The sequence below is a fragment of the Bubalus kerabau genome, chromosome 18 (assembly GCF_029407905.1).
Source record: "Bubalus kerabau isolate K-KA32 ecotype Philippines breed swamp buffalo chromosome 18, PCC_UOA_SB_1v2, whole genome shotgun sequence".
Lineage (NCBI taxonomy): Eukaryota > Metazoa > Chordata > Mammalia > Artiodactyla > Bovidae > Bubalus > Bubalus kerabau.
Window position 1 is genome coordinate 2,360,985 of NC_073641.1, and position 16,125 is coordinate 2,377,109.

General features: G+C 48.5%; 1 protein-coding gene across 3 annotated transcripts in view; it reads right to left on the minus strand.

The window, feature by feature from the left end:
- The window catches only part of SLIT3 (slit guidance ligand 3), a 781,214-nt gene that overhangs the window by 44,876 nt on the left and 720,213 nt on the right, over positions 1–16,125 (minus strand). For all 3 annotated transcript variants that reach the window (XM_055554942.1, XM_055554941.1, XM_055554944.1), the window contains 3 exons: positions 10,290–10,361; positions 7,777–7,940; positions 5,669–5,793 (listed from right to left, as the gene is read on the minus strand). In XM_055554942.1, the coding sequence (XP_055410917.1) occupies positions 5,669–5,793; positions 7,777–7,940; positions 10,290–10,361 (361 nt within the window). The remainder of the gene's footprint in view (positions 1–5,668; positions 5,794–7,776; positions 7,941–10,289; positions 10,362–16,125) is intronic.

Here is a 16,125-nt window from a genome sequence, read left to right on the forward strand (position 1 = left end):
CCTGGGGTCGCAAAGGGTAGGACACCACCTAGCGCCTAAACAGCAACAACAGCGAAATAGTCCAGGCATGTGTTGTGTGCGTGTCTGCGTCTGTGTGTTGGTGGATAAATGGGCCTGGAGTGCAGGACAGGAGAACCCTGAGCAGGTCAAGGCACGGCCTCCCTGCTCCCCGCCTGGGCCAGGGTCTTTGCTCCGGGGACTTGCAAGCACCTGGGGCTCCCTGGTGGGGGTTCCTTCCCTGGGGTGGGGGCAGGGGTGGAGGTGGTGTCTCCTCTAGCCCCGGATGCCACAGGGCACTGGAATCCAGGAAGCAGAGCCTGCATTTGGTAATGCGGTGCCTGGGCCCAGAGGTGGGGTTTCTATCATTCACAGGCTCTTCAGAAACAATCACCATTGTTAGCACCTGGCCAGTTAGCATAGTTCCATGCTCTTGAGCCTCATTTTGCTCAACCCACTTGATCTGTAATGCTCCTTGGTTGTCTCCCGTGACCCCCTCCCTACGGTGTGTGTGTGTGGAAGAGGGGGGACTGGGACTTGGCCAGGCCTTCTAGGTTCCTTTACAGGACCTTGGAAACAGGTAACCCCACTGGGATCCTGTTTCTGAGATGGGACCAGCAGGGTGGCTCTAAGACCTTGCTACTCCAAGTGTGGTCCTTGGACTACCAGCCTGGTGTCCCCGGGAAGCTTGTTAGACATGCACAATCTCAGACCCGATCTCAGATCTAATGAATCAGAGCCTGCACTTTAACAAGGTCTTCAGGTAGTTCCTGTACACTTTAAAGTGTGAGAAGCACTGTTCTGAGACACTGGACATATGTGCATGAAGCTAAATGGCTGCAAAAAAATCAGCCAAAATTTCGATTTTATGTTCTCCAATCTTAGAATCATGGTAAGAGTTACTCTTTGTTAAGTGTCTACTGAATGCTGGTACTGAGGCAGGCCAAGACACATGTGACCCCTTTTAGTCCTTACAACAGCTCTGCAGTCAGTATGGTTATTCCCATTTACAGGTGATAAAAGTGGGGCTACAGAGAGTCAGTTACTAGTGGAGGGCTTAGTATAGTCTCTGCAGCAAGAGAGAGCTGGGTTCTGGGTTTAGTGAATGTGCCCCCGGGGTGTGTGAGCTTGGGTATGTTTTTCAATTTTTCTGAACCCTCGGTTTCCTCATCTATCAAAAGAGATCGTCCTTCTTTTGGAGGAGTATTAAGTGAGATAGTGCACTTCAATTGCTTCTCAGGGACCTGGCATTATAACAGATGTACAGTAGCTGCTAGTAAACATTCAGCAGTGGCTGCCATGCTATTTCTATAATACTGTGGCTTCTCAAGGCCACTCACTAGTCACTGGAAACATGGAGATCTCTGGGAACAGCTAGATAAATGCTTGAACTTTGAGCTGTGTTTTGCAGCTGTCTGGTAACCGTTGTCATCTTAGCAATTCACCCAGAACTACTATGCCAGTCACTCTACTGGCAGAAAGGACAGGCGTAACGAAAAAGAGTGTGATCAGTATGTGATTAAGGGACCCCTCTGGTTCAGTCTGCTGCATTTCACTGTTGAGGAGGCTGAAACGAGCGGGGAGGAGAACCAGAGCTGTCCAAGGTCATGTCAGGTAGAGGCAGGCTCCAGAGGGTCCCAGTGGTGTTCTTTTCACCACCACTCTGTGTATTTCCCGGTCCTGGAGATTTAGGCAGATTATAAATGGCCAGGGCCCCTCATCTGCAGCCCCTGCTGTCATGGTGCTTGCCAATGGACAGTGAATGCACTGGCTGAGGGCATGGATTCTGGAACCAGTTGACTTTCAGCTTTGAATTCTGGCTTGCTCACCTCCTGTGTCCAGTTTCCTCAACTGTAAAATGAGGGTCACTTTAGGAGTGGCCTCCTAAGGCTTTGATGAGGACTATGCAAATCAAAAGACGCTTACTCCTTGGAAGGAAAGTTATGACCAACCTATATAGCATATGCAAAAGCAGAGACATTACTTTGCCAACAAAGGTCTGTCTAGTCAAGGCTATGGTTTTTCCAGTGGTCATGTATGGATGTGAGAGTTGGACTGTGAAGAAAGCTGAGTGCCGAAGAATTGATGCTTTTGAACTGTGGTGTTGGAGAAGACTCTTGAGAATCCCTTGGACTGCAAGGAGATCCAGCCAGTCCATTCTAAAGGAGACCAGTCCTGGATGTTCACTGGAAGGACTGATGTTGAGGCTGAAACTCCAATACTTTGGCCACTTCATGTGAAGAGTTGACTCATTGGAAAAGACTCTGATGCTGGGAGGGATTGGGGGCAGGAGGAGAAGGGGACAACAGAGGATGAGATGGCTGGATGGCATCACCAACTAGATGGATATGAGTTTGAGTGAACTCCGGGAGTTAGTGATGGACAGGGAGGCCTGGCGTGCTGCGATTCATGGGGTCGCAAAGAGTCGGACATGACTGAGCGACTGAACTGAGCTGAACTGACCTGATGCAGGATAATGCATGCAGCTTGTTTGGGATGCTGCCAGCAGTCAGTAAGCACTCAGTAAATGCCAGCCGCTAACTACTGTCACGGCCACCACCACAGCATCATGCTATCACCGGAATCATCACCACCACCAGCACCATGAGCAGTAGCAGCAGCAATGTACTCTATACCTGCCTGGACCCTTCAACTTCCTAAACATCAAAATCTCTGTTCAAATTCTTCCAAAATCGACAAGATGTTCAGGATCTTATAAGCAAAACCCAAATGCATAGCAGTATCCTGCAGGAACCCCAGGGGTGCACTCCCTGCTCTGACACCGAGGGCCAGGCAAGCTTCACATTGTCCTCAAGTGTGATGGGAAGAAGCCTGCGGCTTTGAACCTGGCTCCAGTGCTGTCAGACTCAGGCCAACTTTAAAGTGAGGGAAGTGAGACTCAAGAGTGTGAAGTAGTTATCTTTAACATAGGGATGACACCACCCACCTCACAAGGTGATTATAAACAGCAGAGGAAGGAATAAATGCATGAGGTCCAGGTGCTTGGTGCACAGTTGATGCTCAAAAAGATGACTATGCATGTACGGAACTGGGGATGTATAAATATACATGTCACAGCTCTAGGAAAGCAGCAGACACTCCTTGGGAGTTCAGTGTCACAGACTGAGAATCCCCGGTGAAATCACCTGTTCCCGACAGCCACCACCCTGGCATTAGGGACCAGCATGTAGGGTGAAGGTAAAAGACAGCCATATTTCAGCTCTTGAGTACTTACTGAATGCTGGGTACTGTTCTAGGTACACTGCGTGTGTTACTGTACATCTGATTCTCACAGCAAAACTTTGGGACGGGTCCTATCTTAGTGTGCAGATGGGAAGCCTAGGGTTATCACCATACAACTAGGAAATGACAAAGCTGGGATCCACACCTGCTGAGCAGTGTAAATCCATAGCCTGCGTTTTCTCCATTGAATATAAGGGAATTTGAGAATCCAGGTCTCTGGAGCATGTCTGCTTAACTTCTCGTCTTCCCCTACAATATGTATACATATGTGGTGCCGTGGTAAAGAACCTGCCTGCCAACGAAGGAGACATAAGATACATGGGTTTGATCCCTGGGTTGGGAAGATCCCCTGGAGGAGGGCATGGTAACCCACCCCAGTCTTCTTGCTTGAAAAATTCAGTGGACAGAGGAGCCTGGAAGGCTACAGTCTATGGGGTCACAAAGAGCTGGACATGACTGAGTGACTAAGCACATGTACGCTGCTGCTATTGCTGCTAAGTCACTTCAGTCGTGTCCGACTCTGTGTGACCCCATAGATGGCAGCCCATCAGGCTCCTCCATCCCTGGGATTCTCCAGGCAAGAACACTGGAGTGGGTTGCCATTGCCTTCTCCAGTGCATGAAAGTGAAAAGTGAAAGTGAAGTGGCTCAGTTGAGTCTGACTCTTCGCGACCCCATGGGCTGCAGCCTTCCAGGCTTCTCCGTCCATGGGATTTTCCAGGCAAGAGTACTGGAGTGGGGTGCCATTGCCTTCTCCGAAGCACATGTATATAAGTATGTATATGTGTGTGTGGGGGGGCATGAGTCTGGGACCACCCTGAGTTTGAGGTCCTGGAAGTGGCTGCACAACTGGGCAACTGAGCACATGTATGTAAGTGTGTGTATGTGTCTGGGACCACCTTATGTGCATATGTGTGTGTCTGGGATCACCTTATATATGTGTGTATGTGTGTGTGTGTGTCTGGGGTTGGCTGCCTGGGCAGGGAGGGCTGTCTGCCCAGCTTCAAAGAAATCCTTTGGCTGTCTTATCTCAAGCCCATAGATGGCACTCTGACACTGTCTACCGGAGGCATGGATACAGCAGAGAAAGTCACCCCAGAGGCCTGCTGCCCAGAGCCAGTCTGCCTGTCAAGCTTGTCACCATATCCAGAGACCCCCCTGGGGACAGAAGACCAGGGCTGCCAGCTCCCTCCCACTCAGCTCGGACCAGGTGTGGGCATCAGATGGGTTGGGCATGTCTACAGACTCTCGGCTCACCTAGAGCCTTCTGATGGGGGCCCTGGGATGCTGGAATCTGGGAAGCTGGCAGTGTTGTGGGGAAGAGGACCCAGTCATGGCTTTGCTGGCCTCTGTGAGGCATGCTGAAGGGCTCAGTTATCCAGGAAACCCTCCAGGGGAAAGGGGGCGGGCTCAGGAATCATGTAGCCCTGGGTCCTAACCCAACTCGACTGCTTACAAGTTTGGGACATTGAGTCAAGCCCTTTCAACAAGTCTGAGGCTCAGTTTCCATGTCTGCAAAATGAGAATTCATAAATCCTTCCTCACAGAGGAAAAGATGAATAAAGTGCCAAGCGGAGTGCGTAGGACCTCTTCCATTTTCTCCAGAGATTAATGTGCTCTAGATATGGCAGGGAGAGGAGGAAGGAGGCAAGGGTTATTCTGGAATTAGCCTGGGTCTCCAGGGAGGACAGGAGAGCTGGAATGTCCATCCCCGGCTTGGCTGAGCTGAGCCTGTCAACAGGGAAGGCTGGCTCGGCAGCCCGTAGGCCTGTTAATCCCCATCCCTGAACCTCCTCAAGCTGGAACCAGTGCTTTCAGGACTGGTTGTTCTGAGAGCAGAGAGGGGTCAGGGGTGGGGGAGACTCAGGAGTCCCCCTGTAAGGAAGTCAGGATGGTGGTGGGTTCAAGGGATGTCTCTCATTGGAGGAAAATTAGCTCTTGAGACTTAATCTGCCCACGTTCGAGCAAGAAAATACAAGTATTACATTTCCTCCTGCATCACAATCAAGACTACAGGGGTCCTCCACTGCACAGCACAGGGGTCTCTGCTCACTGTTATGTACCAGCCTGGATAGGAGGGGGGGTTTGGGGGAGAATGGATACACGTATATGTATGGGTGAGTCCCTTTGCTGTTCACCTGAAATTATCACATTGTTAATTGGCTATACCCCTATACAAAATAAAAAGTTTAAACTTTGGAGAAAAAAATCCAAAAAAACTGAAGGAAAAAAAAGAAAAGACTATGTGGGGTCCTCTGTGACTGGCGTGGATGTGATACCACTGGGAAGGCCCCACCAATTCCGGGGTTTGCTGACAACACGGCTTTGGGGTGCGCTGTAAAGTGGACTTATGCACTGCCCTTGGAGAAGGGGTGGTCAGCGGGGTGCAGCGCCCCCCAGCGGCCGGAACGTGGGGGCGGCCTGCGTACCTTGTAGCCGTGGGGGCAGGCGCAGCGGTGCCCCTCCACCGGGTCCTGGCTGCATGTGCCGTTGTTCTTGCACGGGCTGGAGAGGCAGGGGTCGCACTTGGCCACGATGCCGATGTCCACTGGCCCTGGCGGCAAACCACAGAGAGTTGGCAGGCGGGCCCCGTAGGCTCACTGCCACCCCTCCCTTCTCTGCCCTGGCTCCTTCCTCGGTCAGCCACAGGCTCTCCTCATCTGTCCAGACGGCGGCTGGCCCTCTCCAGCCAGCACATCCAGTCCAGCTAGAGTCCCATTAATTCAGTCATCGTCCAGAGAGGAAAAAAGTCACAGCAGGACATCATTCAGAAGCACTTCTCAGTCAAATCAATTACTGTAATTAGCCTGATCCGATTTTGGTGCTAATCTGCAAACAATGCACCATAATTAGAAACCCCTTGTGTATCTTTTTATATTCGGGAAGCTCCAGGCCCAGGCTCCACTGGGACCTACCATTCCTCCTTCCCCAAACACCTCTCCCCACGGAACAGTCTGTGCCAGGCTAAAGAGGGCACAGACCCTGGCCCAAAGGCACACATAGGAAGTCCTCCTTACGGAGCCCTTGAGTCGGCAGCAAGAGGTAAGAAATGGCCCTGGAAGACACAGCAACGTGCTGACGGTGGCCAACTGGGCTCAAGTATATTTTGCATCCATGACAGTTTCAACCATGCCCCCTGTTCTACTTGGCCATCAGGGCTGGAAGCAAGGAGGCCATATTGATAGAACCCTGGATAGTCACACCATGTTTCATGTCAGGACTTTCACTTATCCTGGGGTAACAGTCATCAGTTTGGAGACTGGGTTGAGATTGACCCCAGGGTGAGTCTGACCATTTGTGGGTGGAGTGAACAGAATGGCCTGACTGAGAACCAGTGCCAGTTGGCTCAATCTTGGCTTCACTGAAGAACAGGGACATTGTCTGTTCTTGGGACAGTGTGTTCCAGGGACATAATGAAGTTTTAGAGGTAAAGTATATCTGTAAATCGAAATAAACATTGAGACCTTAGGATATAAGCAAAGGACTTTAAGAAACAAATCTGTAGTACAAATGTAAAGTAAAGTAAAAAAGTAAGTTTTTGAAAAAAAAAAAAAAAGTTCCCCCAATAACCAAAGGCAAAATATAAACGTATATAATATTTTAACTATTGAATTAGCAATAATTACAAAATAATTACAAAATAAGATAAAATAACGCAAGGGTCTGATGAAAAATGTACTCCAACGATGCTCCTGGGAGTGAAAATCGGTTACAACCCTTTCTGGAAATCAATTTGGCAATAAATGTGAAGACCTTTGTAATGATCATATACTTTGGCTCAGTAATTTCTGTTCTCTGAATCTTATCTAAGGATGTAATTTTAAACAGCCATGGTAAGGAAAAAATGGGAAATACTCTAAAAGTTCCAACTCAGGAACTGGCTAAAGCTCCTGTGGAGTTATGGTGGAGTGGCACGGCTTGGTGATCAAGACCATGCTCTGGGATCAGAAAGACCTGGGATTCTCTTAACTGTAATCTTGAGAAGTCAACTAACCTCAGTAAGTCTCAGGTTTCTCATTTTGGGGAATTAAATGACTCCGTGGAAAGTGAGAATTAAATGAATAATACATGAAAAACTGCTTAACAGAATGCCTGCCACAGAATAAGAACCTAGCAGTAGTTTGTTATGATAACCATGCAGTCCATCAAAATCTCATGAGATCAAAGTATGCTATAGTAAAATGGTAAAAATGCTTATGCTCTAAGAATGTTGGGTTAAAAATTAAGGTTAAAGATTTTCCCAACTATGCAAAAATAGGTAGAGTAAGAAGTCAATGAGGAATACATAGAAACAGCAGCAAGGGACTTAGGGGAACAAAGGACAAATGGACACTTAGGTGCAGGTCTACATTGGTTTCAGCATCTGAGTCTTTGTGTGGCCCATGGAAGAAATGGGACAATGGTTTTAGAAGTCACACTTGTTGAGATGCCTAGCTCTGACGGGCTGTTGGAGACAGAGCAGACCCTGCGGGGGTGCGGGGGGGGGCGGGGGGGCAGGCACACGCAGAGATGGGTGGAGGGGTGGGTCAGCACCTACCTTTGCACTGGAAGCGGTGGGTGGGCGTGGTGAGCAGGAGCCGGTCAGCCATGGGCTCAGGGCTACTGCAGCGGGCGATGCCAGGCTCCTTGTACCCAGCTTTCACCCACTCTGACAGCCAACGGAGGCTGCAGTCACAGTGGAGCGGGTTGGTTCCCAGTGCCCTAGGAGGCAGAGCAGGAAATCAGGGTCCCCTGCCCAGCCTGGCCCATAGGCTCCAAAGTCCCTTGAAAAAGTAGACTAGACTTTGCCTACATTGGGGGTGTCCAACAGGAGGACCAGCAAAGACATTATTCCCACTGGGGTGAGGTCAATGACTCCAGACTCTATCTCCAATCCCTGAAGATGTTCCAACCCCACAGAAGCCTCTCCCCTCTCTGTGGCGTGGTCTCACCTACCCTGGTGAGATCCCATCCTCAACTCATCCCCAACTCCAGCCCCTCCGGAAGGCTTCCTGGGCCTTCTGCCACTGATTACCTGGCTCTCTTGCCCCACTAAAGAGTGCACTAGAGGATATACTCAGAGAGGTTTTGATACCCAGCAACCTAGGAAGCAGCTTCAGACCACCAAAAGGGGCTCAGAGGATGCCAGTTTCAAATATGCTGTGCTGGCTAGTGACTGTTTTGAGCTGAAGGCACTTAAGAAACATGAGATGCTGTTTCTGCCTAAAAGCAGGTCATATTTCCTATGAGAAAGGTACCCTCCCAGCACTAGAAAGAAAAGAACATTTTTATCACCAGAGACTGGGAGTTGACACCAGAATGGATCTGTACAAATAAACCTACTAAAATATTTCCTAGTCACTGTCCCATGACTTACTGCCTCTCGCCCAGGCCCCTCTGTCTTGTTACGTGGGTGCAGAGTAACTTAGCTGTGTCTGACTCTTTGTGACACCTTGGACTATAGCCCATCAGGCTCCTCTGTCCATAGGAATTTCCAGGCAAGAATACTGGGTGAATTGCCAGGCCCTCCTCCAGGGGATCTTTCCAACCCAGGGATCGAATCCCCATCTCCTGCATCTCCTGCACTGGCAGGTGGATTCTTTACCACTGAGCCACCAGGGAAGCCCTTAGCCCCACACTGTATCATTCTTTCTGTAAAAACATATACAGGAATTCCCTGGTGATCCACTGGTTAGGGCTCTGCGTTCTCACTGCTGTGGGCCCAGGGTCAATCCCTAGCTGGGCAACTATAAAACTAAAAATCCCACAAACCGCACAACACGGACAAGAAAAAAATCAAAAACAGATAACGTCTATCAACTTTGGGGCTCAATGGTATCTTTGGATTTTCAATTTCCTTTTGAAGACTCCCATGTACACATAAAAATATTAAATGATTTGTATGCTTTTCTCCTGTTAATGTGTCTTATGTCAGGCTGGCCACAGAACCAAAGAGGGTATAAGGAAATTTTTCCTCCCCTATAGCACTCAGCTTTAAAATGTAGGGGAGGGAAGCCTCCAAAGAAAGACACCTCCAGTGCAGATACCTCCAAAGTGCTGTCTGGGAAGAAAACATGAAAACTTCCACTGAGTTTTAATCATAGCCTTTTCTGGGCTTCCCTGATAGCTCAGTTGGTAAAGAATCCGCCTGCAATGCAGAGACCCTGGTTTGATTCCTGGGTTGGGAAGATCTGCTGGAGAAGGGACAGGCTACCCACTCCAGTATTCTTGGGCTTCCCTTGTGGCTCAGCTGGTAAAGAATCCGCTTGTAATGTGGGAGATCTGGGTTTGAGCCCTGGGTTGGGAAGTTCCCATGGAGAAGGGAAAGGCTACCCACTCCAGTATTTGGGCCTGGAGAATTCCATGGACTATATAGCCCATGGGGTCGCAAAGAGTTAGACACGACTGAGTGGCTTTCACTTTTAATTTTCTAGTTTTTGAATATTTTATAATATGCATGTATAATATATCAGTATTGTAGTATATATGCACAATATCAAAATAATTAAATATACAGAGAGTCGGTATACAAACTCAAACATGTGCACGGGGAGAGATATGCAATACCTAATATTCAGGGGCCTCAGTGCCCCCTGTGTGAAACGGGAGGGGCTACCTGATACTGGGTTCAGAGAGCATCTGTGTTTTGGCATCAAGGCAAACCTGGATTGAACCAGGTCTTTGCCACCTACTAGCTGTGCAACCCCTGGACCAAGTCTTCAGCTTTCTTAACTTCAGTTTCACCATGTCTCATAATGGGATAAAAATGCCTTATTTGCTATAAGAAATACATGAGATAATTCATTTAAAGTGTTGAGCACATAGTAAGAGTTTTATGTGCATTCTTATTAAACATTTATATTGTTTACATAATTGCTGATGATGCCCATGAAGGCATCTGAAGCTGGGAACACACAAGGTACTCAGCGTGGGTATGTTTCTGTAAATAAAACATGTTCCATACATACGGGAAGAATCACACCGAGCTGGTAACAGTGACACCATCACCCCTGGCATTACAGTCTTTTCTGTTTTGAGTGATGCATGAGGGGGAGAAACAGGGCTACTTACAGATGGGAAAGAGACATCAGGTCATTGAAGGAGCCTTCAGGAACACTGGAGATGTCGTTGCCGTGGAGGGTGCTGAAGCAGAAGCACAGGTCAGAAGGTCAACCTGCAGCAGGAGCTTTGAGCTCACTACCCTCTCCTGGTGTCCCAGGCTCTGAGCACACAGAGCCCCGCCACCGGCAGTGGGAGGGGGCATCTCCTTTAAGTCACGAGCATGGATGCTTCCACACCCAGCTCAGAAGCAGGAATGCAGTGGGTAGAGGGTTTGGGGAAGACCAAGATGGATTAGACGTGGGATGGAATCAGAAATCAGTCCCTTTCAGCTGTGGAACACTGGGTGAGTTATTTTCCTTTTCAGGGCCTCCATTTTTACACCTGAAAAATGGAGAGAGAGAGCGATCTAAAGAAGACACTGGAGTTTCAGAGATAATGGGAAGAACTGTGGTTGAGATGGGACGTTCTGGAGCTGAGCTGCCTGTATTCAAACTCTGACTCCACCACCTACCAGCTGTATGACTGTGGGCACAGTTACTCATGCTCTCTGTGCCGTGGTTTCCTACTGTAAAACAGGAATGACAAAGTAAGGAGATTTGGCATAGCAGGTAGCTGTGGATGCATTAGTCCATGTGGAGCCTGGCATTTTCTAAGTACTAAATGGTTAACCATTATTAATATTCATAAAAGGTCTTGAACAATGTCTGGTACAGATCACGAAACTGGTTCCCTTCATATTTACCTAGAGAGATTTAAGGGGGATTGAGAAATGCTATCAACCCCAGCTCAGGAGACAGAAGGAAGGGCTGTATATTTAACTTATTTAACTTATATGCAGAGTACATCATGAGAAATGCTGGGCTTGATGAAGCACAAGCTGGAATCAAGATTGTCCGGAGAAATATCAATAACCTCAGATACACAGATGACACCACCCTTATGGCAGAATGCAAAGAAGAACTAAGGAGCCTCTTGATGAAAGTGAAAGAGGAGAGTGAAAAATTTGGCTTAAAACTCAGCATTCAAAAAACAAAATCATGGCATCTGGTCCCATCATTTCATGGCAAATCGATGGGGAAACAGTGGAAACAGTGACAGACTTTATTTTGGGGGGCTCCAAAATCACTGCAGATGGTAACTGCAGCCATGAAATTAAAAGACGCTTGCTCCTTGGAAGAAAAGCTAGGATCAACCTAGATGGCATATTAAAAAGCAGAGACATTACTTTTTCAACAAAGGTCCATCTAGTCAAGGCTATGGTTTTTCCATTAGTCATGTATGGAGTTGGACTTAAAGAAAGCTGAGCACTGAAGAATTGAACTGTGGTGTTGGATAAGACTCTTAAGAGTCCCTTGGACTGCAAGGAGATCAAACCAGTCAATCCCAAAGGAAATCAGTCCTGAATACACATTGGAAAGACTGCTGCTGAAGTTGAAACTCCAAATCTTTGGCTACCTGATGCGAAGAACTGACTCACTGGAAAAGACCCTGATGCTGGGAAAGATTGACGGCAGGAGGAGAAGGGGATGACAGAGGATGTGATGGTTGGATGGCATCACCGACATGATGGACATGAGTTTGAGCAAGCTCCAAGAGTTGGTGATGAACAGGGATGCCTGGCGTGCTGCATCCATGGGGTCACAAAGAGTCAGACACCACTGAGCGACTGAACTGAACTGAGAACTGCTGTCAACCCCAGCTGAGGAGACAGAGGGAAGAGGGCACTCGGCCCCTGGAGAGGTTCCCTGGAGCTGGACATTCATCTTTATGGGAAAGGGTTTGGCATCAACCACACACATACGTGGGTCTCACTCTTACGTGCATTATCTGACACTATGTCTGAGGGGCCAGGCAACCTGCTTGGCATTAAACATACCTCTGTCCACTCTGTGGTGCAGTAACTGGGAGCTATTCTCACTTGCAGGGTGGGGACACACACTGAGTTTTTAATAAATTCCCAGAGAACAGGTCTGTGAAAAAGCTGAAGGAACATGGTTTTGCTGCTCAAGTAACAACACGAGTGAATCCCCAATTCATGGGCTATCTCCCCATGGAGGGATGCGTCATCCACTGCAAAGAAAAAAAATCCCCATGCTGATGACTCACTTAGGGTCTGGCCTGGGAAATGCAAGGTGGAGGATATTCACAGAAACTCTAAGGTTTCCTTAGTGACTGCTGGGCACCATCCCCTGGGCTGCAAAGGGAGCCCTAGTTAAACGAAGGGGTGATTAACATTGACTGTGGAAGTGTAAACAGGATAATAACTTAAGAACCTGCTCTTTTGTTTTCCTGTTAGCTGATGTTAGCCTGCCCTGGGTCTTCAGCTGGAATATAGATGTGAGCTTAATTACACTTAATAACAAGTAAAGCATCTTGAGCTGACTGAGCATTGGGGCTAACACACATGCATGTTTCTGAACCCCATTTCCAGAAATTCTGATTCCGTGGATTCTGCGTTTCTAACACGCTCCCAGGTGATGCTGCTGCCCTGGTCCTCCAGACCACACGTGGTTGTCCCGCGTTGCTCTCCTCATTACCATAAGCCCCTTCCCCTCCATCCCTGGTCTCCCTGAGTAGCGGTCCTCGATGCTTAGGCGGCCAGGAGAACAGGATGAAAGTGCCCAGTCCTCTAACCAGTGTTCGTGCTAGCTTCTCACCTTCCCGGATAAGAAGGGGCTGAAGCCCTCCCTCACACATTTATCAGTATCATTTAGTCTCTAATCCATGTGGTCACTTATGAATCAGAGTGGCTCCCGACTGCTATTAACTTGGATGACTTCATGGCTGCTTGCTGTTTGCAAGCAAATGCACCCAACCCCGTTGTTAATCATTTCCAAATGCGGCTTGGGCCCCTGGAGAGGCACAAAGCTCTAATTTAAAAACACCAAATGACCCAAAGGCAGCTTTGGTCCTGTGACTCCTGCAAGTCACACTCCCATTTATTATGAGCTGAGCCACTGAGATCTCTATAAACTGCCAAGTAATGGGGCTGTAATTTACTGGGATGATGCTACAGAAATCTGCCTACGCTGCAGGTTCTGGCTTCTGGTTTGGCCCCCAAAGAAGCACTCTCGCATGTCCAGTCACCCTCTTAAAAGATGCCAGGGGAGTGGGACCAATGCACCCTCCTGGGAAGCACTTTTCTCTCTTGTTCTCCTTTATACCTGATGGACGTGGGTAGGGCAGGGAGAGGGTGATGCGGGTGGGTGCAGGCAAGCAACTCTGAGCTGGACATGACTCATCTTCAAGTGCTGGTACTCCTTTTCTCCACCTGACTCTCAGTTGCTGTTCAAGCAGCCTAGGGAACTCCAGGATGCATGTGAGAAGATCATGAGAGCAGCAGGAGGGCGTAACCATTCCCTGTCAGTTCTCGGTTGCCTGAACCTGGATCTGAATAACTAGGTGTTGCTCACGGCTTGTACAATACATTGCATGAACTGCCCTCGTCCTAAATGTGGGATGGGTTGGGTGAATTCTCTTCTGAGCAAACTAGGCAATTCCCAGGTGATCTGGGGGCTGTCTAGAGCCAGAAAACATGGGTTCAAATCCTTATTCTGATAATCAACGCCTGTGTAACTTAGACAACTGACGTATTCTTTCTGTGCCTCCGTTTTCTCATCTCTAAAATGGAGGAGTTCTTAATATCTACTTCCCTGGTGGCTCAGTGATAAAGAATCTGCCTGCAACAACACAGGTTTGATCCCTGGGTTGGGAAGATCCCCTGGAGGAGGAAATGGCAACCCACTCCAGTATTCTTGCCTGGAGAACCTCATGGACAGAGGAGCCTGGCGGGCTACAGTCTACAGCGTCGCAAAAGAGTTGGACATGACTTAGCGACTAAACAATTTGTAGTAGATACTTTTCTGGGGTATGGGTTGATCAACATCAAACACCTCTTTTCTGTTAACAGCTCCTCCCTCTTCCATGGGGACCCACCCCTCCCCACTTCTGAGTCCAAGCGGTTTGGCCTTGTGGGCAGAGCTATGGGCCAGGTCTGCCCAATCGGAGTCATGGTGATTGCTCTGAGGTTGAGCATGTGACCTAAGCAAGTCAATGAGAGACATTTCTGGGGTTTTCCTTGGAATTATGAGGACAGTGGCAGTTTTAGTCAGTGAGGCAGAGAGAGTCGCATTTCTGACAGTACCCCCGGGGTACTGGCATCCAGCCTGAGAACCTAATACCTACTATTGCATTTTTCAGTTCCCTGCATTGATACAGTCTCTATTTCTGTCTAAGGTAGTTTGAACTGGTTGTCTTTGCCTTCATTCGGGAAGGGATCTCATATACTGCTTCCTAAGCTAGGATTTACGGATGGTTCAGCTGATGCAGGGCCGGCACGCGGCGAGCCCTCCTTTACGTCAGCCAGGATTACTGCAAACATTCTCCCAATTCCTCCCTTCCCTGTTCCCGGTCACACTGGGGCCATTCCTCTCAAGGCATTACTCACCCAGGGTGGAAGCCTGAAGCCTTGCAGCCTATTGTTCCCAAGGGGCCCCGTGTGGGGTTCCAGCAGACACGGTGACTTCTGGCAGAGCCGCCTCGGGTGTCTTACCTCTCTGCCCATATCTTTCATGCCACCCCACTCTTTAATTCTTATCCCAGCCCTCTCTGGGTAGGAAAAAAAAAATCTATTTTTAAAGAGGCCACGTACCCTCCCCCGCCCCCATTCTTCAAGAACAGTCTGAATTGAGAGGCCATAAAAATCGATGATAACCAGGACTTCCCTGGTGGTCCAGTGGCTAAGATGCCGTGCTCCCAATGTAGGGGGCCCGGGCCTGATCCCTGGTCAGGGAACTAGATCCCACATGCTGTGACCAAAGATTCCACACACCACAACTAAGACCCCGTGTGGCCAAATAAATAAATAGATGGTAACCTACAATGGAGCAGGACGGAAGGTGGTGGACAAAGCACTAGACTAGAAGCCAGGAGACACGGGTTCCAGCCTTGGTCCTGCTCCCACTTTATAACTAATCAGCAGTCTCCACCCCTGCCCCCATCCCCAGAAGCCACATTCCAGCTGTGCATGGAGCTTCCTGTATACACTCCTCACACACATGCCCTTCCTGACTTCCGGGCTTGTCCAGAGAATTTATATTTCTCTTGCCTAGAATGTTCTTTACTCCATCCCGATTTAGGTAACTCCCTCTGACATTTCGGACTCAGCCTTCAGGACAGAAGTTAACAGCAGTGATTCAGACAGCAAACAGTCTTGGGTTCAAATCCCAACTTGACTCTCCTGGTTCTATCACTTTGGAAAAGCTACTCAATCTTGCCAAGCCTGTGTTTCCCCATCTGGAAAATGGGGATAATAGTGGTATATTCTTCCTAGAGTTGATGGGAAGAGTGAATATGACAATGTAACAGAAGCGTCTACCCCAGTGTGCAGTACATAGTCAGGGTTTAGCAAATGTCAGCAGTGAGAACTATTTTTAAATCAGAAAGTCTCGCTGGTGACCAGCACCGGCTGCGTGCCTCTCTTGTACTCCTGTGGCTCTCTTACAGGCATCACCCAGGACTGCAGTTGCTCTGCTTCCCCTTTAGACTATGTGTTCTCTGAAAGCATAAACTGCTACCTTCACTATTTCCACCCCTTTCCTCCCAGTGTTTAGCATAGCATTAACTCACAGTGGGCGTTCAGGAAAGAATGAATAAATGAATGAACTTGAGCAAGGCATCCAACCTTTCTGAATCTGTCTCCTTGTCTTATAAATGAATGGTTTGGACAGGATAATTTCTGAGACTCACTCCTGATTTCTAAAACTCATAATTAAACTTCTTTCTTTTTTTTTTTGTGGCACCATAAAGGGCCAAACTAGGACCATGGTTTGAAGGTCACAAGGAG